The sequence below is a fragment of the Diabrotica undecimpunctata genome, chromosome 9 (genome assembly GCF_040954645.1).
Source record: "Diabrotica undecimpunctata isolate CICGRU chromosome 9, icDiaUnde3, whole genome shotgun sequence".
Taxonomy (NCBI): Eukaryota; Metazoa; Arthropoda; class Insecta; order Coleoptera; family Chrysomelidae; genus Diabrotica; species Diabrotica undecimpunctata.
The window spans coordinates 8,769,521-8,793,915 of NC_092811.1; the positions used below are offsets into that span (position 1 = coordinate 8,769,521).

At 32.9% G+C, this 24,395-nt stretch overlaps 1 protein-coding gene across 1 annotated transcript; it reads right to left on the minus strand.

Annotated features, from left to right (window-relative positions):
* Positions 1-292: 292 nt before the first annotated feature.
* On the minus strand, positions 293-20,100 carry LOC140449484 (limbic system-associated membrane protein-like). Its single transcript, XM_072542666.1, has 7 exons — positions 19,719-20,100; positions 10,805-11,026; positions 10,616-10,737; positions 7,365-7,506; positions 3,425-3,697; positions 530-862; positions 293-443 (listed from the first exon to the last, which is right to left on the minus strand). Exons 1-7 carry the CDS (start codon positions 19,903-19,905, stop codon positions 295-297), a joined length of 1,428 nt encoding a protein of 475 aa, XP_072398767.1. The 5' UTR covers positions 19,906-20,100; the 3' UTR covers positions 293-294.
* Between the last annotated feature and the right edge of the window lie 4,295 nt (positions 20,101-24,395).

Below are 24,395 nucleotides of genomic sequence, written 5' to 3' on the forward strand. Positions count from 1 at the left end.
AAAAACTAAAATATATTTAACAACATTGTTTTACTTTTTAAATAGACAAAAGTATAAATTTTACTTTTTTGTTTGCAAATTAAATATAATGAAACATTTTTTGTATTTTTTTACCTAAAAACAATTATGGGGCCGAATGTGCCCCACTCTCCCTACCTATTGTTATAGTTGGATATATATTATACTTATAATATATATGTTTAATATTAAATTTTCAACAGTTTTTACTAAGTAAAAATTATATTAATTTAGTTGTTGGCGATAAATGCAATTTACAGAAAAAACACAAAACAATCATACAAATAATTTTATTAGAATTATGAACAAAAGTATATACATCCACGTTAAACCAGATTGATGGTAGATGGAACTGCTGGATTGAAGCGTAAACATATTTTCTTGTATGCTTACTTGAACTGTTGTTATCATGTCTTCATTTAATTCTAAAACAAAATAAAATCAGTTAAAGTCTGTAAATATTTTAAATGCAAAACAATTGCAAACGCAATAAGAACAATTTTGTACTTACCAGCTCCTGCTGTGGCAAACCTCAATATTGGCGAAGGCTTAGACCATCCATACCTATTCCTCGATACCAGTAAAGCTTCATATACACTCCGTTCTTTAAGTCCTTTAATTGTGTACGATTTGGAATAAACTGGTCCTGAACTATGTTCTGTAGGTATGGTCAGTTTCGTCCAGTTTGGAAGGTGAGTGCCACTTCGCGGTTTATAAGGCCTGAACCACAGATTGTATTCAATGATCGGTGTGTAGCTGTCAACTTCCCAGATGAGGGTGTAAGAAGTTTTGGAATTGGCATTTTTTTCTTCGGTTCTTTTGAACACACCCGGGTTAGGGACACCTACAACAAAAAACAATGGACTTCAGCTCACATAGTGATTTCAAAAATAATATTTTTTAACTGTGTTTTTGAGCTCTAAAAATCGTAATTTTTCAGTTTTAAATTATTAATAACTCGAAAACTATCAACTTTGGAAAAAAAATGCTCAATACCTTTTTTGTTCATAATAAAAAAAAAATTGTTCGAGCCGAAAAAGTTGAGTTTTACATCTTTACACTTTGAGCATGGACGACTTCTTGTGCATTGTGCAAAGTGATTATGCAAAATATTTTTTTTAGACAAACCCAAGCTTTTCGACTTATCTACAGTGTGACCCATTTTAGATTGGAAACACCTCTATAAAATTTGAAGTTGTTAACCGATTTTAATAAAATTTTTTTTTAATGTCATGTAATAAAATGTCTATTGCGGGACAAAATATGAAATATTTAGTTAAATTTTCAGGACATTCTACGATACTTTTTCTTCGTCGAAAATGGAGAATTTGTATTAGCGATTTTTTTAGAAAATTTCTACGCCACTGGATTTAGAGTGACTTCAAATAGCTATGACAAAAATTTCATTAAAATATATTTATTAATAACGAAGTTATGACAACTTAAAATTTTAAAACTCACTAAGCTACGAGTCAAAAAAGAACACCCTGTATCAACAGATAACCATAAAACTAATTATTTTTCAAATAATTTTAACAATAAACCACTAATAGCTAAAAAATGTTTAAAGTAGCATAAAAATTTAATGCAAGTAACGCACTTACATTATTATTAACCTTATATGCTACAACTTAAATCTCAGTTGCCATGACAACGATATTACTGTTTGACATTATTTGTGTCATATAAATTTTAGTGCTAGCATAAATTTATGCATAATATCTGCAACAATATTTAATTCAAATTCTTTTAATAATATTTTGTGTCATGGCTGCAAGATTAAGTTTGAGAGAAAAAATTTAAATTATACGTCTTTTGGGAGATAGCGATAGAAGTACCAGGGAAGTTTGTACAATATTTAATGAGAGACATGTGGATCGTCCTAATATTAGCTGCGGTACGGTAAACAAAATAAATAGAATATTTAATGAATATGGTGCAGTATCAAAACTAATTTTAAAAAATAACCCGTTACAAAGAAGAAGAGGAAATGATCAAATCATTTTAGATCATTTCAGAAATAACCCTAATGCCAGTTTAAGGAATGCCAGTTTATATTTGAATGTGCCTCGAGAGAGCATTCGGCGATGTCTTAAGGTAAATAATATTAAACCTTTCAAACCAAAATTCTTACACACATTACAAGAAGGCGACGAAGCAAAACGTTTAGAATATTGTTTATGGGCTCAAGGGGAATATTTAAACAATATAAATTTTCTAAAAAACGTGTTCTTTACCGACGAAGCCACTTTCACTACAAATGGAGTAGTATCATCACAGAATTGTCGCTATTGGACAGCAGATAATCCCCAGTGGGTAATAAACTGTAAAAGCCAGTATTCTCAAAAAATCAATGTCTGGTGTGGTATACTGAACGAGCGAGTTATTGGTTCTTTCTTTTTTGAAGAAAACTTGAACTCGCAGAACTTTTTAGAATTTTTAAACACCGACTTGTGGGATGCTATTCATGAGCTCCCAATTAATGAACGATTAAATTTGTATATTCAGTTAGATGGGTGTTCTGTTCATTACGCCAGAACCGTGAAGCAATGGCTAAATAAAATTTTTCAGAACCGTTGGATAGGCCGGGGTAGTCCGTTGATAGATTGGCCACCCAGATCTCCAGATCTCACAACTTTAGACTTCTTTCTCTGGGGAGTTATCAAACAAAAAGTTTACCAAACTGCAAGAGACGTAAACGAACTTCGTGCAAGAATTCGACAGGCATGTGCAGAAATTACTCCCCAACAACTAAGAAATGTAATTAGAAATATTCATAAACGCTACGACAAATGTATCCAATTAGATGGTGGATTGGTAGAGGCAACTAGGATTTAAACTAAAATTATGTTTCCATGTTGCTGTTCATACAGAGTGTTTTTTTAACGTTAATACAGAGTGTTTTTTTCTTAGTGAGTTTTAAAATTTTAAGTTATCATAAGTTTGTTATTAATAAATATATTTTAATGAAATTTTTTTCATAGCTATTTGAAGCCACTCTAAATCCAGTAGCGTAGAAATTTTTTTAATAAAAAAATCGCTAATACAAATTCTCTATTTTCGACGAAGAAAAAGTATCGTAGAATGCCCTGAACATTTAACTAAATATTTCATATTTTGTCCCGCAATAGACATTTTATTACATGACATAAAAAAAAATTGGTTAAAATCAGTTAACAACTTCAAATTTTATAGAGGTGTTTCTAATCTAAATGGGTCACACTGTATATAGTACTTTGGCCAATAAGAGGATCGTGGCTAAGGAATTTACAGGTATTTGCACTACAAAGTTATACATTTCAACTTATCTTGGTTTATTACATGAATCCCATACTACTAAGCCGCTTAAGAACTCGCGGGTATAATGATTATAGCTGACTTTTGCTTTACAAAAAATGGAACATACCTGAAAGTTGTATAGCCAATTCTCCTTGACCAAGTTCATTAATCGCCCTGCAAGTGTAAATACCAAAGTCGCTCCTCTGCACATTTCTTATTAATAACGTATGTTTATCTCCGTCGATCATAGGAACTACTCTGTTGTCTAAGTGCACAGGAACTTCTCCCTTAAGCCAAGTGACCGTAGCTTGGGGATCGGACGAAACTTTGCAGTCGATCTGAACCCTGTGTCCAGGAGCTGTGTGTATCCAAGACCTCGACGTCAACATTTCAGGTGGATCTACAAATAATAGGTCTAGGAATTCTAGTACGATAAAACTAAATTTTAACTAGCTCGATAAACGATTTCGCTTAAACTGAATTAAAACTCGACTGAGTCATATTTTAAACAGTCTGACAATACACCTGAAATTGCACACCATGAAAGTAAATGCATCGCTAACTGCAGAAAGGCATCATGTCCAATATGTACGAATTTTGTGTATTTTATTAAAATTGTTTCCAGTAGCAAAACGCAGCGTTTACTACAAAAAAGAAACACGTCCGCATGTTAGTATTGGCATGGCAACGCTTTCATTATTCTATTTACTGCAGAAAGGAAACTAGTCCAGGACAAGTTCTCTTTCTGCGGTAAACAGTTGCGACGCTAGAACTGGGTAGCAAATATTTGAACTATCCTCACAGCTAAGTTTAGTCAGACAATATTGTGCTTTGTTTATTGAAATGAAATATCCGCCAAATTACATAACATGACAACCAAAACGCAACAGGATATTTACATCCAATCTGTTATGGAAATTAGTCAGATTGAAAGGGAAAGACCCAGGTCTAGTTCGTCAATCGCGAAACCCAAGGCTCTCAGTGTGATTTATTATGTAGTACACAATGGAAAACGTACAAAAATATGTAAAAATGGATTTATGAAAACCTATGGATACACTGCAAAGCAGTGTTACCGTTTGTCCCATCTATTGCAACTCAATGAAACACCAACTGACAACAGAGGAAAAAACGTTTAAGGAAATGCAATACCTGTGTCCGTACTGTCTAAATTAAGGGTCCATGTAGAATCATTCCCACCAAAGTACATCACTATACAGGAAAAGAAAGAAAGTATTTTTCAGCTAAGTTTAAGAATCATGTGCGACATGTTCATTAAAAAAGAACATAGTTTCCTTATTTAAACATTAGGAACTGAGAAAAGGCTCTCCTACAAGTTTTTTTGGACATATTTCAAGGAAAACTACCCTTCTATTGGCTTTGCCCAACCAGTTAAAGATGCATGTGTTACATGTGAGGAACTAAATTTAAAAATAAAAAGTCCTGTTTTTAATGAGAATGCAAAGCCAACAGCTGTCTCTGAGCTAACAGTACACAAGCGTAAATCTAAAAAGTTCTATGCATCACTGAAAGAAGTGACCACGCAGTGTGTCAGTAAGCCTGAAAATGTTGGCATCTGCATAGATTTTATGGCCAACATATCTCTACCTTGTATTCCTGTCCAAGATACCTATTACCTTAGACAGCTCACTGTAAACGTCTTTGGTGTGCATAATCTCGCCACACGGGAATGTATAATTTTTATTTATCATGAAGGTGAAGGGTGTAAAGGCTCAAACGAAGTTTGTACTATGTTAGATTGGTACATAAAAAACAAAATTGGCAGTGGTGTAAAAAATCTTTATCTGTTTGGGGACAACTGCGCAGGGCAAAATTAAAATAATAATGTGATTCGCATGATGATGTACTTGTGTGAGATAAAAAAGTTTAATGAAGTCAAACTAACGTTTCCTGTTAGGAGCCACTTTTTTATGCCAAATGACAGAGATTTTAGTATCATGAGATGAAAATTAAAGCAAGAAGCAAGAGCTTATAATGAAATCGTCAAAAATTGACGGCAAATTTTCTGTTATTAAAATGACTGCTGATGATTTTATTGACTTCAGTTCATGGTGGCCCCAGTTTTATAAAAAAAACCTGCCTAAGTGATGATTCGTATGTCAAAAATGTCCCAAGCAACGAAAATAGTGCTTTTGCCCTATCACAATACAGAGAAATGACTTTTTCATCAAAGAATCCTAACACGGTTCAATGTAAGATGAACATCGGCGTTTTCATAATGGATGAATTCAAACTACGGAATGCAGTACAGCCAATTCAGGCTCCTACTAGAAGAGCATATTCAACTGTACTTCCAATTAACAACAAGAAAATGGAAGACATGAAGAAAACATTGGTATACATCCCGAAAAAACAAGGATTTTTGGAATCCGATTTTGTCATGACCAATTACTCCGGCATTTACAGAAGAAAACTAAAAACTTGAACTGAAATTTCAAAGTTTTAATTTATGATTTAATTGTTTTATTTCATGTATAGGACATTGTTTTATTTTATTAAAATTAATTCTCCTAAAATATTCTGTTTATATATTGATTGTTTTCCTTAGAACTTCTTAAAGTCTCTTGTTTACGGCAGAAAGAGAATATGTTCTTAACACAAAAAATTCTCTACCCTCTCCCCTTAAAATATTTAAATCTTTTATAAGTATGTAGTAGTCCAGAATACCCAATCACATAAACCTTAAATGCAAAAAAATGAATACCAGTAGTGTGTTTGAGTTTACCAAGTTTTTTGTCTCTCCTGAAAAATTGGCAAAATTGGACTTGTTGCCTTTCTGCAGATAGCGATTCAAATATTGTTCATATTGTTCTGAAGCTATTTTCTTGTGGCATTTTAAATTAATTACTATTTAAATGGGAATAAGCCACAATTAAAGGTTAAAATACGTTTATTGACGTTTCAATTTCCACTTCGGATTTTAACCTTTAATTGTGGCTTATTCCCATTTAAATAGTAATTAAATATTGTTCATGTTGTTGTTTATTTTTATGTTACAGGTTTTTATTCGTTTTTAGAAGTAATAATCAACCGGTTGTTGAGATATGTTGTCATTTGGTGGTCCTTTTAAAAACAAATCACATGCTATGATTTTTCTGGCGGGTATTTTTAAGTTAAAATTGATATTATGTAACCGAATGGAACTATATTCCAATAAAGTCGTTCAGGTCAAAAAAATTTACAAGATCATTTTAACGCCATCATCGTCAGTTGGCGCTACAGCCCTGGCCTGCCATAAAACATTCCTTCATCTTTTCCTATCAAGTGTTTGTCTTTACCATCCCCTTACTCCAATCTCCCTTAAATTGACCTGCACATCGTTCAGATACCTGAGTCTGGGTCGCCTCCTTCTTCTTCCGACCGGCCTATTTAGCATGGTTATTTTAAAAGGAACTTTATTCCCAATAAAAATATTTAACTTGTATTGAGATGCCACATGAAAATAGCTTCAGAACAATGTGAAGAAAACCGTGTTAAAAACTAATAAAAATCCATATTCATTATTATCATCATCATTATTCTAGCTTTACAACCCTCCTAGCCTCCTCAAGAATTTCTCTCAAAACTTTGTTATGTTGGTGTTTATTATTAAACCCATTTTTGTAGCTGATTATTTTAATGCTAGGATTTTAATGCTAATGCAGGATTTGCACTGATTTATTATATATTGAACCAGGGGTTGTGATTTGTGACATACGTATTACCTTTTCCAGAGCCAGATCGAACAGTATACAGGAGAGAGGGTCTCCCTGGCGCAGCCCGTTATTTGTTTTAAAAGGTTCAGACAATTCCCCCTGAATTCGAACTTTACATTCAACTTTTTCAAGAGTTCATTTTGTTAAATTTACCAAATGATATGGTATTCCTAGCTCTTTCATTGCTTTAAACATCTTCTATTCACAGAGTCGTAGGCTGCTCTGTAGTCTATAAATATGTGATGAGTATCAATGCCACATTTCAGTGTTTTTTTCAAAATTTGTTTAAGGTTTACAATCTGATGAATTGTCGATTTGCCACTTTTGAAACCAAAATCTATATTCACTTACATATAATATTTAATTCTATGGATGCTTTGGCTGGTTCTCCAACTCCATTTGCCGCTGTACACTCATAAATACCAGCCATTTGTCTATCCGAAGCCGTAAATTTCAGTATTTCTCTATGATCTATTAATTTTAGTTCTTCACCCTAAAAATTAACAATAACAATTTGTTATAGGCAATTGACTATTTAAAAAACATAGCTAAAAGGGAACTAAGGAGTTTAAGGAAAATCAAAGTCAAATAAACTTAGGGGAGAGTGGCACAAAATGATTCTTGCAGGCAAAACGATCCTGCACATTATTTATAGGACTTCATATGCCATCTATATTTGTAGTGGCGTACTTATCGCTCAACGCACTTCTACAGTTAGGCAGTCAGTCATAGAAAAAACGGTTAGGTTAGGTTAGGTTAGGTTTTTTTTTTTTTTTTATATGGCTTCGGCAGTTTGCCATACAGCCAGTTACATGATCTTTTAATCTCATTAGGTACAGTAAGAAGTTTTTGAGTTTTGATATAACATACACAGGAGAACTAGGCCACGGTAAATAGGATTAAACGTATAAAGGAGAGAAAACAAAGGGAAAAAGTAAAAACAAATTTTTTTTTTAACTAAAGAAAAATATTACATTTGGTCAAAAAATCGATTATGCAATCGTAAATTAATCTATTTTGAGTCGCTAGGGCAGATAAAACGTTTTAGGTTAGGTTGGTGGAGTCAGTTGAATATAAGCATCTAGCATAAAAAAAAACATCGTATTTCCCGAATTTCGTGTAAACAGTGATTTTAAGTAAGTTTGATATAAGGTGAGTCCCTTGCAACTATTGTAGTGTTATTTTTAAACAAGTAGGAATGTTTAATTGTGATATAGTTGCTGCAAGTTCAATATTTTGCCGATAATTAGGGATATTTACGAAATACCAATCCTTGACCGCTACTTAATAAACATGGCTGCCAGAAAAGTGTGCTAGTTCGGGCATGACGATTCCACATGGTGTCGGATTAAATGATCCCTGGATCATTTTGTCCTCTCTATGTATGTAGTTTAAATGACGACATTTTTTCCAACTTTACAAATGTTCAGGTCTGGCTATGAGGTTGCTTCAAGAACTACAGTTAGAGATATGAGATGAATATTTGTTGTGTTAGACACGGCCGTATATTTTATTTATGCACTGTTATTTTTTTTTAAGTGTCAAAGTGTAATTACTGCTCATTTGGTTGGGTTGGTATTCTTTTAGTTCAGGCGAGATGGCACTTGAAATTCATGTGTTTAATTTTACGCTTTTGAATTATGATTTATCCACAATAAACAATTAACTAAATCTGAAATTAATTTGTCCACTTCATGAATGTACATTAATTTTGTTTTTAGATGCTGTTTGGAAAAACTCCAAAACCAGCGCTGCCATGGGGAAGGAGATTGAAACTTGATAATGAAATATCTGAAGAGAGCTAAAGAGAGACTTTTGAGAAACATTTTTATTTAATAAAAATAGGTATCTAAAAAATTATTTACTGCTGAAATAAAACTTCCATATCAAGTATTAATCTTTTTGATACTTACGATTTCAACTGTAAGTAAAACTCAAAAATTGACTTGTCTGCTTTTGATTGACAACCACACAATTGTAAGGGAAATAATTTTGATAACGTAAGTTGCATGAAGTTTAACGATTCTGTTTTTAGTGAGCCGCAGTCAATGTCAACGCTTTTGCCAATTTCTTTAGCAGTATCCACAATCCTTAGTGGAGTCAAATACTCACAGCCATATTCACTCTTTAACTATTCACTCTATACCAATAAAGGTTTTGGTCCAGATATTATATTTTAACTTATTTTTAAGGAATTATGCATTCCCTTTATGGATTATTTTTAAAAATCTCTGACAGAGAGTCACTTTCCATCACAATTTATTGATTGATTTCATCATTAAATCATTAGTTTCTAATTATCGTTCCATTTTATCGTTCCAATTTGGATAATATTTTGATTGAAAGAGTCAATATTGACACAGATCTAGGTGTGGTTTTTCAGAGGAATTTGTCCTTCAATTTGCATAGAGATCTTTTATGCAATAAACAGCTTGATTTCATTAAAAGGCATACCAGAGATTTTCGTAGGATTGCGGCGTAGAAGACGACGAGAAAATTGAGGTCATTGCAGTCAAGTGCAGACTTCTACATAAGCTAGAACATTTTGGAGTTCGAGGTACTTTACTTCGCTGGATCGATGATTTCCTGACATATCGACAGTACAAAGTTAGAGTTGGGGAATCGTTCTCACAAGAAAGATTAGTGGAAAGTGGAGTGCCTTAGGATTCTGTACTTGAACTCTACTTTTTAGGGGTTATACCAGTGATGTTCCCTATTATGTTTTAAGTAAAATATCGTTCTATGTTGATGACATAAAAATATATGCCAATCAAATCACAAACCGGCTAACCCTCCAATTGGACTTGGACTCTATTTTAACTTAGTGTTCCCAGTGGCTATTATCCTTAAAGTACTACCTCTCTAACACCTTACCGGGGGCTGCCAGGCATTTATTGCAACTGAATATAAGAAACGGCAAGACTCGGTAGGAAAGATCCTTCATCAAGAAATAGCCATCCAACTGGGACTTCTCCAAACAAACCATCTCTCACATTATCAATACGTTCCTGAAAGTATACTTGAGAATGATAACTACAAGCTATACTGGGACCGCAGTGTGCTCACAGACCAAACAGTGGCACATAATAGACCAGATCTCATACTAGATAATAAACTAAAAAAACAAACAACACTAATTGATGTGGCGATACCCAACAATAATCTTTGTGTTAAACAGAACGAAAAGATCGTGAAGTACAGGGATCTGGAAATTCAAATACGAAGACAGTGAAGAATGAAAAGTACCCAGACAATACCTATTATTCTTTCTACTACTGGAGTCATTCCGAAGAACCTGTTAGAAAACATAAAAAATCTAGGTCTGAATGAACATTTCTACAAGACCATGCAGAAAGCTGTACTGCTCTCAACGTCCAGATGTGTACGAAAATTTTTGAGAGATACTCCAGCATACCAAGTCACCTAAGGCTCGATAACACGGAAAAAGTCCCACCAGAGCTCAATCGTTTTGATACCGTAGGTATCTGGGATGAGTGAATTTTCCCCTTAGAGGGAGTGTGAGCCGTATGGCTAAATCTGGATAATAATAATGATCAATTTCCTTGACTAAAATCATAAAATTTTAAGGTTAAAATTCTTACCTTGCTGGACCACGTAATAATTGGATATGGAATACCTTCCCCTTTACAAGACATTCTGACTTCTTCTCCTAATCTCACTTGTAGAAATCCTGTTGGAGGAAAAGGTTCAACTGAAGGTGAATCTAAAAGTGAAACGAAAATATTTTTTTATCGTTTGTCGTTTAACAGAATATAAAAAAATTAACTTACGTAATACCTCAATGGCATGTTTTTGTCTTACTGGCCCCCACGGATCTGATCTTAGGATTTCACATGTGTACTCTCCAGTTTCTTCAGGTTGTACGTATAGAATTTCCAGGGAGCCATTTTCCCACAACATGTGCCGGTCAGGAGGAGTCAGTGATTCGTTGGCGCTGTCTGCTATGAGATCTTCATCTTTGTACCATCGCACGGATTTGGCATGTGCTTCATCTACAACCAAAAACGTTAAATACAAAACCAAGGGGTTAATTAATTTAAAATTTTTGATTGAATATGAAAAAAACTATTTTGAGGACTCTTACATAAAATAACAGCAGCTATAACAATAAAATACTGTTGTTGTTGCAATCTAATGGAAATGGTACCGGTTGGTACCAGCTATTTTGTCACATTTTAAGAAAACAGCAAAATATAATAATTCGTCCCAATCAGAATGATCATTTAATAAATATTATTAAATTATATTCATTATCATAAGCATTAAAATCATTCAAAACACAGCACTTCGGATTGCCACAGGTGCATTTAGAAGCACACCAGTTAAGAATCTCCAATGCCTTACAGGAGAACCACCTCTTACTCTACGAAGGAATTAGATAGTTAAAGTACAGGTAACACGTAAACGTTAACACTAACGTAAACGTAAAGAAATTACGTCTACGGCCACTATACGTTTTAACTGTGAAGGGACAGTGGAAGTGATGACGTAGATTTTATTGACATCTGTCAGTTTCACTTTCCAAACAAACCTTGTTTAGTGTGGATAATTTGTATTTTTCGTTATTTTTTCATTTATTTTACAGAATCTTTCCGCTTTTTGCAATATCTAAGTATTCTAATAGTTACTACAACAATTTTACAAGGTTGTGTAAATAATAAAGCATGTTGTTTTATAAAAATAACAATAAAATGCATGTATCAATAAAGTAAGGTTAGAATGTCTTTAATTTAAACTTTTAAACTATATTTCATAGAAATAGAACACTGTATTATGACGGTATTATCGTAAAAAACACTATACTTAAAAGAAAAAGCATCAGAGGAAGCAAAATGTTAACTTTATAGAAATTAAAAAGTCTTGAGATTGGGCATTTCAACTTTTGTTTGGAAAGTAATTGACAGTTGTGACGTCATACTTCCACTGTCCAGTGTAACACGTTAACGTCTAACGTGTGTTTCTAACCTTACTTTTACTCAGATTTGTTGTGGATTGTTTACAAAGAATGATTAGACAGTGTCCTTTTATATTTTTTTCCTGGTGTTTAGGTAGATTTTTTATGAAATATTTTGATTGATTTTACAGCAGAATGGAAGATATCCTTAATATTGAAATGTTTGGGGAATCTTATTTTGAGGATAATGACATGGACGATACTGTACTTCTACATGTATTTGGTAATAATTTATTGGGAAATTGGTTTTCGTTATTTTTTTATTTTTTTCACTATTCTTAGGTTACAATAATACAAACAAAAGATAAATCTTTGGTTAAAATCACAAAACAACAAAAAGTTTTTAATTTTCGGAGATTTGACAGACATTCGGTAATACTCGGAACAATTTGGATAACGTTAAGGGAATTCGTAAAGGCAAGCAAGGTTACGGAGACCCGTTAACGCAAACGTGTGTAATCCTCTACTGCTCACGACTAGCTGTCAAATTCTACGTTAACGTTAACGTTTTGCTCTGCACTTTAACTCCCTAGTATTTAAGGTAAACCGACCGCTAAACCGAAGGCCCAGTTAAGGAATATTTAACTTTAGACGTAAATCTTAAGGAAACGAAATAAGAGAGAAAATGGATTTAAAGTATCTTTGATAGCTTGAAGTTTTGTTCATCAAAATAATTAATAAAAAATAAAAATTGTTTTTTTAATCACCAAAAAAAAATTTAATATAAAAAAATGTGTTGAAAATTAGTGGTAATTCCGGTCTAATGGTGATCTAATTCCGGCCTGCATATCAAACAATGTAAATATTTATTTTAATATAATTTTAATAAAAACATAATTTTTATATAGAAGAGGCATAGAAAAACAAAATAAAATAAATAGATGTACATACGTAATACATTTTGAACCTAACAAAAAAACAACACAAAATGGGGCCGGGGGGGGGGGGGGGGTTAACCCCCAAAACCCCCCCTGAGTGCGCCACTGCCTTTTAGTATTGTACTGAGGCGGTTCAATTAAACAAACAATTTTCTCTGGATTATACCAAATAATATAATCTGTCTCTGGCCATCTCCAATGATATCCTATTTTTTCCATAGTTTTGATTTTGAATTTATCTTCTGTTATTTCTTCTACTACTGCTGGAAAATGTTTCTCCTCGTAAACTACAATAACGTAGTCACCTAATTCGTAGTCGCCCACCTCTAAATCCATAGAATTGTTAGCTTTCGGCTTTCTAGACTTTCATCTGTTTTTCTGCCAGAACCGACATTTTTGTTTAAATTTTCATTTTCTTTTTTATTTGCTCCATCCATCTCTTTTCTTTGTTTTTCTTCATTTTCAATGTTAATTTTTTTGGTTTCGAAAAATTAATTTACGGATTTATTATTAGATGTCGCTATTTGCGTCTATACGAAGCCATGTTAGAGTTGCTTCTCAAGACAGGAAAGATTTATTTTCACGTTCGAGCGTCTGTGAATAGCCGTTCTGAAGAGGCCTATTAGGCTGAAATACGTATAAGCGGATACACAGATGCACTATACGTGAAATCAAATCTTAACTGTCTTTTTACTTTTTATTCCGGTTGTGGTATTATCCCCAAAATATTACAATTCATAAAAAGATTAAGTTTAAAAGGAACGTGTAACACACTTCGCATTTGTTTATATAAAATATGTTTAATAATTCGAATCGAGGACATTCATAAAAAATAGCCTCGATTAGAATGTGTAAATCAGCAGAATTGTGAATCGCGAACGTATTGTTGTCGTAGGTTGATAAAACAAACTTGACCCACTAATGAATGACTGCTGATTAGATTAGATTATGTGAGGTCGTTAAGGCCATGCGGCCTCACCGCACTTCGACCTATAGAGATCTTTTGTGCATACCTTAATCTAGTTAAACTCTAAAATGCCAATACTTCTGATGAAGTTGATTAGCTTCCTAGGTGACTTGTTTCCTATGTCAGAGGACGCCAGACTGACCTCTCCTAGGAATTTTAGTCTTTTGCAGAACAGTGCTACGCAGTTGCATAGTATATGTTCTGCCGTTTCTTTTTCATTGTGACAGAAACGACAGTTCTCACTATCTGATTTGCCCATCTTCTTGAGATGATATCTCAGAGGGCAGTGACCAGTGAGAAGGCCAGTGACCATTTTGATATCTTTTTTACTCGTTTCGAGAAGGCGGTTTGTTGCAGTAGGCGACACTTTTATGAGCCTTTTTGCTTGCCTTTGTCCTGCTGTGTTAGACCAATATGATCTTAGTTGATTGAGTTCCCAGGTACGGAGTTCCTCTCTGATGTGGCTTTTCGATAGTCCACAGAAGGGTTCCTGACTGCTGATATAGCAAGGACTATTATAAAAGAGACAATGATTATTATCTCGAGGATAGTGTACAGTTGTGTTCCAAATAAATGGTCATCAAATTTAATAACCCCATTATTTACTATACTCTATACTACTCTACTACTATACTATACTATACTCTTTATGAGTACTAGAACCAATTCGCTAAGGATTTTTGCTTAGTTGAGGAGATATGTTCTGGAATGCAATTGTAGATTTCCCATGTCTCTAATAACATCTTTATCAATGTCTGTTTTGCCTTGCAATTCTTAGAAGGCACAGATTAAAGCAGAAATCCGAATTTGGTTTCAAAAAATTAGTTTACGGGTTTATTTTTTATTTCTTGCCATCAGATTCTGCATTTTTCTTCGTGATGTTAGGTACCTTTTTTTCTTTTTCTTCAAGCTTTTGTTTTTTCCTTACTTTCTTTAAATTTTTTTTCAACTTCTGTTCTTTTCTTGTATTCCATGAAATCATCAGGAATCGTTACTACAGGTGTTAATTTTTTTGTGGCCTTTCTTTTGGACGTGCTTTTGTTTTTTCCTTTCTTTCTTTTACTTTTTTTCAACTTCTGATCTTCTCTTGTACTCCATGAAATCATCAGTAATCGTTACTATAGGTGTTCATTTTTTTGTAGCCTTTCTTTTGGACGTTTGAGGGACGTTTGATTTTCTGGGGAAATAAAATGCATTTTTAAATGACGTTGAAAATTTTGGGGGAGTGGCAAAATAGGATTCAGCAGAATTTGTGGGAGATTAATTTTCAAAATTTTAGAAATCATGAACTATTTTGCGCCACGTAACTTTGACAGGTCGGAATATAGCAACATCAAGCGGCTGCATGATATGTAGGGAATTTGGAACCAGTGCTACTAAAACAATTCCATTTTCACAACAAAACTTGCTCAATGCATGAGATATATGTCTAACATGTTCATCCAAAAATAACACGACAGGTCGCTTAATGTTTTTCGTTCAACCAATAATTAAAATAGTTTGAAACATATTCATAAAACGTTTCTGTATCCATCCATCCACTTTGATTGTATTTGATACCTCAACCTATTGGCATAGTTGGAACTAAATATTTTGGTAGACTTGTATAAGAAAATATAACCATTGGTGGTGGGATATCTCCACTAGCGGATATTATTGATAATACTGTCAACATTCTTTTTCATCGTTACCTGTTCTGTTATATACAGTTTTAGACACTCTTTTAACTAACACTTGTTTGTTCTGTGGAGTCATGAAAAAGGCTGTCTCGTCACATTTGAATATTCGGCTTGGATCTTCCAACACATCTGTTATGCCATTTTAACTAAAATAATCACATACTTTCTTAAACAAATTTCGTATCCATTCCTCTGTAACGAAGAAACTGCTAGCTGTCAGATTTTGCGATACACGAGGTCTAACTTTCGGATGCCGGGTTAGGAAATGTTGGTACCATCTATTTCCAGAAATTCCATTCTTAAATGGATTGGCGCTCTTAAGATTTTTAATGAACACTGTTACAGTGTTAATAAGCTGATGAAGCGTGTCACGGACTTACCCACGAAGCCAAAAAATATTCATTTTACGATTAGTTTTTCCTTATCAATAGTTAAAACTGGTGGTTTTTCAATATTTTCATGTACATACTTTTGAATTTACATCTTTAAATGTATTTTTGATTAAATTTTGTACTTTTTTGATTGAATTAGATTAGCTACTAAAATTCTACTTTGTTTTGGACCAAAAACTAACAAAGTCTTTGTCAAGAAACAAATTTTGTCAAGAAAGAACTGGTTGACTTACAAGAATCTGGTCCCGAAATCAAATTTATGTTTTCATCTCATATTGGAATACAAGGTAATGCTTTTATTTTGCCCCTTTCCCAAAAATTTTTAACGTCATTTAAAAATACATTTTGTTTGTCCAGAAAATATCTCAAACGTCCAAAAGAAAGGCTACAAAAAAGTTAACATCTGTAGTAACGATTACTGATGATTTCATGGAGTACAAGAGAAGAGCAGAAACGAAAAAAAAAATGAAAAGAAAGAAACCTTAGCAGCAACCTTAAATGGTTCCTTCGTATCGATTTGTTAAGTAAGAAACTATCCTTAGTCTGCTATGCAATAAGATCTGTTTCGAAGGAAATCAATTAAGCATCTTCCAAAATAATATATTTTTCTTTGCTCGAGTCTTATCTTCGATATGGTCTTCCTTTTTGGGGTTCTAGTACATCTGCCCAATCTGATGTTGTTCTTAAATACAAAAAGAAATATATATTATATTCGGCAAAAAAATTATAAAACCATCTCTCTTTGCAACTCAACTTCTTTCCTTAAATTCCGTAAAATGACAAAAACCTATCTATCTGAAAGACCATATTATTCAGCGGAAGAGTTTCTTAACGAATAACTAAGAAATTACAGTACTTTTATGTACAAGTAACTAAAGTATTTTTATATATACAGTGTGTAAAAGCCAAATGGAATAAATTCATTATTTAGGTTACTGTACATATTTATAAAAAATCCTGAAACACGTCAAATTTAAATTATAACTTGACATTCTTTAACGTGAAAATGCAACCCCTACCTTCAACCCCCTTAGAATGACAGGTACAACCCCCAATTTTTAAAATAGGAAGTATAGGCTTGTGATATATCGTTTGAAAGGTCTTTTCATTCTCCATTCAAAAATGTTGTCGCTTTCAAGTTTATTAAGATTAATTAAGATAAAATAAATTAAAATCATGTGGTCACCGAAACTCGCTAAAATATACTCAAAACTTATTTCCCGTTTAGGTCTTGATAATGAGAAAGTGAACAAAAACCATAGCAATGTGGTTTTTCGATGGTAACCATTAAAAAACTTTCGTGGCAACGTTATTTTAACACGCATTAGTAAATTGTTTTATTTAAGTTGTCAGTATTTTAATTTAAGTAAAAAGTTCGTTCAATTCAATTCTAAAAAATGGTTAGATTAACGGAAATGCATAAAATAACAGTTTTACAAATGATTGGTTACGGAGATAACACCCGAACACAACAGGAAGTAACTCGCCTATTTCATGAGAAATTTCCTAATTTACCGCCTATATCCCAAGGAACAATAATAAAATAGAGAAGCAGTTTCGCGAGTTTGGTCATGTAAGGCAGATAAAAAAAGCAGCTGTCAATGCACTGAGTGATGAACTCAAATTAGATGTGTTGCTTGAGTTTCAGGAAAATCCACATACATCGAGTAGACAGGCATCCACTACATTCAATGCTAGCCATACATCGATAGTAAACATATTAAAAGAAAATAAATTGCATCCCTATAAGATGATATCTACTCAGGAGCTCATGGAAGACGATTTTGATAGGAGAACTTTTTTTTGTGAGCAAATGATGGACATGTTGGATAACAATTTTATCCAATTAGAAGATGTTATGTTTTCTGATAAGTGTACTTTTTCACTTAACGGTCATGCTAATCGGAAAAATTACCGCTACTGGGCCACGGAAAATCCTCACTGGATAAGAGAAGAACACACTCAATACCCTCAAAAGGTTAATGTTTGGGCAGGGATTGTAGGAAACAATATCATTGGTCCCTTTTTCATTGAGGGCAACTTGAATAGCAACAATTATTTGGCACTACTTCAAAATGATGTCATTCCAACGTTGGCAAATTTATATCCTGATCCAGGAAACCCTCAAGTTCCAGCGAATACGATATGGTTTCAGCAGGATGGAGCACCACCACATTACATACTTAATGTCCGGCAGTACCTCGATACAATATTTCCCAATCGGTGGATAGGGAGGCGAGGATCGATTGAATGACCAGCGCGATCACCTGATCTTACATTATTAGATTTCTTTTTATGGGGATATGTGAAGAGCCATGTGTACCAAACTAAACCTTCTGATTTAAATGACTTAAAAGAACGAATAACGCTTGCGATTAGGTCGATTATGCCTGTTATGTTAAATAATGTTAGAAGACAGTTTTATTTGAGATTAGGATGTTGCCAAGACGTTCGCGGTGAACATTTTGAACATCTACTTTATTAACATTCATAGTTCTTTTTCGTGTTCTATATTTTATTACGTTTTGCATTACATTTTAGTTTTTGATTGTATTGTAGCGAATTTCGGTAACCACATGATTTTAATTTATTTTATCTTAATTTATCTTAAAAATCTTGAAAGCGACAACATTTTTGAATGGAGAATGAAAAGATTTTTCAAACGATATATCACAAGCCTATACTTCCTATTTTAAAATTTAGGTGTTGTATCTGTCATTCTAAGGGGGTTGAAGGTAGGGGTTGCATTTTCACGTTAAAGAATGTCAAGTTATAATTTAAATTTGACGTGTTTAGGGATTTTTTATAAATATGTACAGTAACCTAAATAATGAATTTATTCCATTTGGCTTTTACACACTGTATTTGGGTATCACATGCAGCAACTTTAACTTATTAGTTAATAAGGTTTTCTTAGGCAATTTGCAATTTATTTTATTTTAATTTTGCAATGGATTGTGTATTTGATTATCTTTTATTTTGTGATATTAACGATTTATGTAATTTTAGTAAATTTTAAATTGTTATTGTTTTTTTTTCTGACTTTTTGTAAGCTTTGGTCATACAATTGTACAATTTTCAGTAACAATAAAGCATATTTCTATTCTATTCTACCTCTATTTGTCAGAACTCTTTTAAGCCGTAATTACTACAGTTAGCCAAAAGGAATTAGCCAAAAATATTTATAGTAGACGAGATTATACATAGTCTTATACAAAATGTGTTAAGATTGCCACCTTACCATTGTGAATTCAATCCCATTGAACACATTAGGGAAATATGCAGAACTTAGTACGATAACTACATTGGACGTAACGGTTACAGTGACGCAGCAGTTTTGGAAACATGGCAAGAAGCATTGAATACTGCTACTCCTGCAAGTTGGAAAAAAGTGTGCGGAATTGTGAAAAGTTAATACAAGAATGTTGGATGCGTGAAAATCACATCGAAACAATTAACTCAGTCATTATTTACAATCTAAATGAAGGTACCGACGACAGTGATTATGAGTATGGATCAAAATTGTGATTACACTGTAAGGTAATACGTTTTCATTTTCTTATTAAGAAAAATTTTAATTGTTATTGTTATTATTTTATCAATAAATATTTACAACTCAAATTTAGACACAATAGAATTGGTACTTCTCTTCCATTTTTGCACTTAATAAGTTTTTCAGTTAAAACCGTATTTTTGCTTGTCTTCGACAGTGCTTCAAATATTGCAAAAATTTTCTATTAACAAAGCAAAGCTTTTATCCCTAATCCAAAATAGTCTAAAATTCGTGTAATGTACTATATTATGATAGACTTACCATTAGATAAAGTATTTAAATGACAAGGTAACAAAACGGTGTTGTTCTCTTTCGCTTTAACAGTCGTAGGGTGGCTGCTGAAGTCCGTAAGATCCTCACAAATACAAGTAATCACCACCTGCCAGAACACGACTAATCCAACGCACGTTTTTATATTAAAATTAACCACGAATTCATTTAAAACCATTTTTAAATTTTCATACTCTTAAAACACATCACAAGTTAAGACTTTAAAAAGAACAGTTCCAGAAAAGAAATACAATAAACTATTTTCTTTTTAACCGTCGTGAATAGCCGTGAGAGTTAGTGAGAAGACCGGTGGTCAATTACTGGGGGCACTGAGGGCCATGTATTCAGTTTAAAATAGTTGTCTTGTCAATTAGGCTTTTCTCAATGGATTAACTCAATGTTGTAGACCGTTGAATCTTTGTTAATGCTGGTAATTACTTGATTGAATTATACGCTGTGCGCTTTATGAGGGATTTGGAAGGTGTTTCTGTTATTATTTTTATCAGGTTATGTGCTGAGTTTAAGGGATAATTGTTTGAGTTGTTTAACTTTTGGCTCATATAATTGTTCCTCAATATTTGTTCTAAAATATTTGGATTAGGGTAATGCACCCAGTTATCGGGACCAGGAAATGTCCCGAGAAAAATGTTTAAGAGTTCCACAAGAAAAGAATCACAATTTCGGAAGCGTTTATTCTGGGCTGTGTGATGTCCTACCTTTCTTATCACACAACTGTTTTTAATAATAACCTTAGTATATTTAAACGAAATTGATTTGAATTAAAAAATAGAGAAAGTACTAGTCATTGGCACCTACCTGCAGTAATTGTCACACGTCTTGCTGCAGTCAATGGCATCATTTTCATAATAATGGAATGAAACAATAAAAACTCAAATCATTTTAAATCAATATTTACATTTATTAAATAAAAAAAAACTGTAACTTAAGTTGAAATGTTTTGAAATAAAAACCTTAACTGAATTTTTTTTATTAAATTTGCAAATTTACAACCTGCTATTACAAGCTATTATTCTCTGTTCACAAATTGTTGAGAGCACGAAATATGCCTCAAACTCATAAAACGGTCGTAAATCATAGGCGTTCCTAAGGAGTTTATTCATTAAATAATAATATAATGTTTTAATACTGTTATATATAATATTGATAATATTTTAATACTAATATATTTAGCAAAAAAACAATTAAAACTTTCACGACTAATGTTGGTTATTATATTATATTAATAAAAATAAGAATTTAACCTTTAATAATTTTGTAAATAAGAATACCTTATCTCTTTGGATATTTCAATACTAATCTTCGCGTTTAATCACTTTACTAGAAAACCTGGAATTCATATCCGAATGTACTATTCGTTGCAAGATAATTAAGATGGAATTCCCCAGATTTTTAATAATATAATTATATTCGAAACTTAACTTGAAAGGGTGAAGTTATTACGAACGAAAACAATTTTTTTGTTTAGTACGTTTTTGATCGCATGTAATTTACGGCTCGTCGGTGTTTCCGCGTCTACGGCAGTAATTAGCGTCTCGAATATTTCTTTTGCGAATTATATGCAGTGCGTGCGTGATTTTTTATTCCATATACCTACGAACATATACGTACTTTTTGCTCGTGCTTGTTTTGTTGGATTGTTTGTGATGGCTTTATCATCAAGTTTTACACCGGTACTGTTGCGTACAGTCAGTAAGTCTGTCTATTCACCAAGAGAGAAGACTATTGTCCCTAATGTTCACGATGCTCTGGTTTCTCAGAATCCCACAAACACTGTTCGCAACATAGTCGAAAGTTGTGCCAACATGACTGGCGTAGGAGAGTCAACTTTATATAGGTTCCTATCAGAAAGAAAAAAACACGGTATAGCTAACCCAAACACAAACGAAAACTTAAAGAGAGGGAAAAAGCCTATTGAAATTGATGAATTTGCCAAAAATGGTATTCGAAGGAAAATTCATGGATTTTTTTTCAAAAAAGAAATACCAAACCTAAACAAAATTTTACAAGAAGTTAGAGACGACCCGGATTTGCCTCATATCGGACGAACTAAATTGTGGCAAGTTTTAAAAGAATTAAATTTCCGGTGGGAGAAATCAGACCGAAAATCACTTTTGATTGACCGGGAGGAGAATATGATGGAGAAGAAATTATCTAAGATTCATACGAAAATTCCGGGCTGAAGAAAGGCCCATCTTCTACCAGGATGAAACGTGGGTAAACTCAGGTCATACTCTAAAAAAAATTTGGTCTGATAAAAATATATTAAGCTCCAGGCAAGACTTTATGGAAGGTTGGTTTACTGGTATCTCCCCACCTTCTGGTAAAGGCAGTAGATTAATAATTTCTCACATTGGCAGTGAAAAAGGATTTGTTAAGCATGGTTTGTTGGAATTTCATTCCAAAAGACTATCACGAGGAGATGACGGCTGATGTTTTCGAAGAGTATTTTGACCAAATGATTGAACACATACCACCAAATTCAATTATAGTATTAGATAATGCACCTTATCATTCACGACTAGTAGAAAGGCTTCTAACGAATGCGTGGAAGAAACAGGATATTCTTGACTGGCTGCGGCATAAGTATTTGCCTTACGAAGATGGAATGGTAAAAGCAGAACTTTTAAAAATTGCCCGGCAACACAAATCTAAGTTCAAGAAATACGTAGTTGAAAAAATTGCGGAAAGGCGAAACATCACAGTCTTTAGACTTCCACCCTACCACTGCGAAATAAATTAAATTGAACTCATTTGGGCACAAATGAAAAGTTATGTGGCTAGAAAAAATACGTCATATAAAATACAAGCTGTACGTGAATTGCTATACGAGTCTTTATAACATATTACAAAACAAAACTGGAAAGATGCAGTAAGACATGTAATAGAAGAAGAACAAAAAATGTGGGATCTTGATAACATAATTGATGCGACCGTAGAGATTATTAACCTAATTATTAACCCTCAAGACGACTCGGATTCCGAAGTTGATCCTATTTATTTTGAATTTGAATAGTTTTCTAATCGTAATTATATAAGGTAAGTAATAGTAGTTGTAATCGTAAGGTATTAAAGGGGAAAGGCGCAAAATGTCGCCTGTCAAAATCTTCAATGTGTTTTAAATGTATCCATTTTTTTTTCAAATCCTGAGAAAACTAAAAAGCATTTTTGAAAAATTTAAAGGTAGAATGAAATATTTTTTAGAATAAATAAAAAGTTTCTTTTGCATGCAATATTTTCAATTAAAAATTATACTATATTTTCTCTTTTATTTTCACCCCTGTTACATAACATATTAAAATAAACATTGTAGAAGTTTTCAGGGATTTTCTGCCCTGAGTGATAATGTAATCTTTCATTCTGCGTTTAAATTTTTCAAAAATATTTATTAGTTTTCTCCGGATTCGAAAATAATGGATACATTTAAAACACATTGGAAATTTTGCCAGGCGACATTTGGCGCCTTTTTCCTTAATTAAATAAATGTATCTTTTAACTTTTTATTTTTGAATAAAATAAATAAGTTTTATTAAAAAATACAATTTACATAAGTACAATTTAAAAAATATATTTATTTAGTTCAAATAAATGTTTCAATCATATACTCTACGACACTGGTCGGTTATATCTAACCATTCAAAATACCCCCGTAATAGGATTATAAGGTATTGTATTCCTTCAGATATAAGGTGGGTTAGTCGAAAACGTCTTAAACCGTCAGTTTTAGGTTGGTTTTTACTATTATATCGTATTACCTATCCTCTCTGTATTTCAGTTTTCTAATTAGGGTTAAACTTGTAGTGAGCTATCAACAAATTGTGAACCGTGTTATAGTAAATGTGAATATTGCAAATACATGAGAGGAAAAATTATCCACTGATAACACTCCCAATACAAACACTAACAAATTAAATTAATGTAGAATTATAATTTGAAACTAAAATTGAAATGAAAATTAAAATTAAAATCGAAATTGGTGAATAAAGTCTGTTGGCCACTGTCTATTCAATCTTCGTCTGACTTGTGGTTGGAGGTGTAGTTGTCTTGCTTCCTCGTTGGGGTGGGCTGGCAGATGTTCTAAATAATCGCTTTCGCTTTCCTCTTCTTTCGGGGTACATTAATTATTATTGGTGCTATTGCGCCAATGTTTATGCCCTTTGAGATATTAAAAGTAAACTCTACATCAGCAGAATCAACATTTTCATGATCCTGTTATTTTTTCTGTAAGCTGTTCACTATTATTGTTTGGCTGAGTTTAGGACTGCTTTGTTGTAGTGCCATATTTAGCAGCCTTTGACCTCTCGATGTTGTGAAAAAATACAAACCAAATTTAGTACAATTGAGTTTTGGGAACCTCAACTGTACCTCCGAAATAAACTGTAGACATATGACTTTACGTAGGCTCCTTCGTATCTACAAATTTATTTATCCACAATATTTCACTTAATTGAAATTATTTTACAAAATTTTGTGCAGTACGCTTACCTAGAATTAATGCAAAATTCTTAACTTCAGTTACCTAACGAGCTGACATAACCTATAAAATTTTAGCAAATGTCGTATCTCCATGCTTTTAATAAATCATTATTATAAACTCACTACTTTTGCATGGTACAGGTTGGGCTAAAAATTTAATTGTTTTGTACTTAT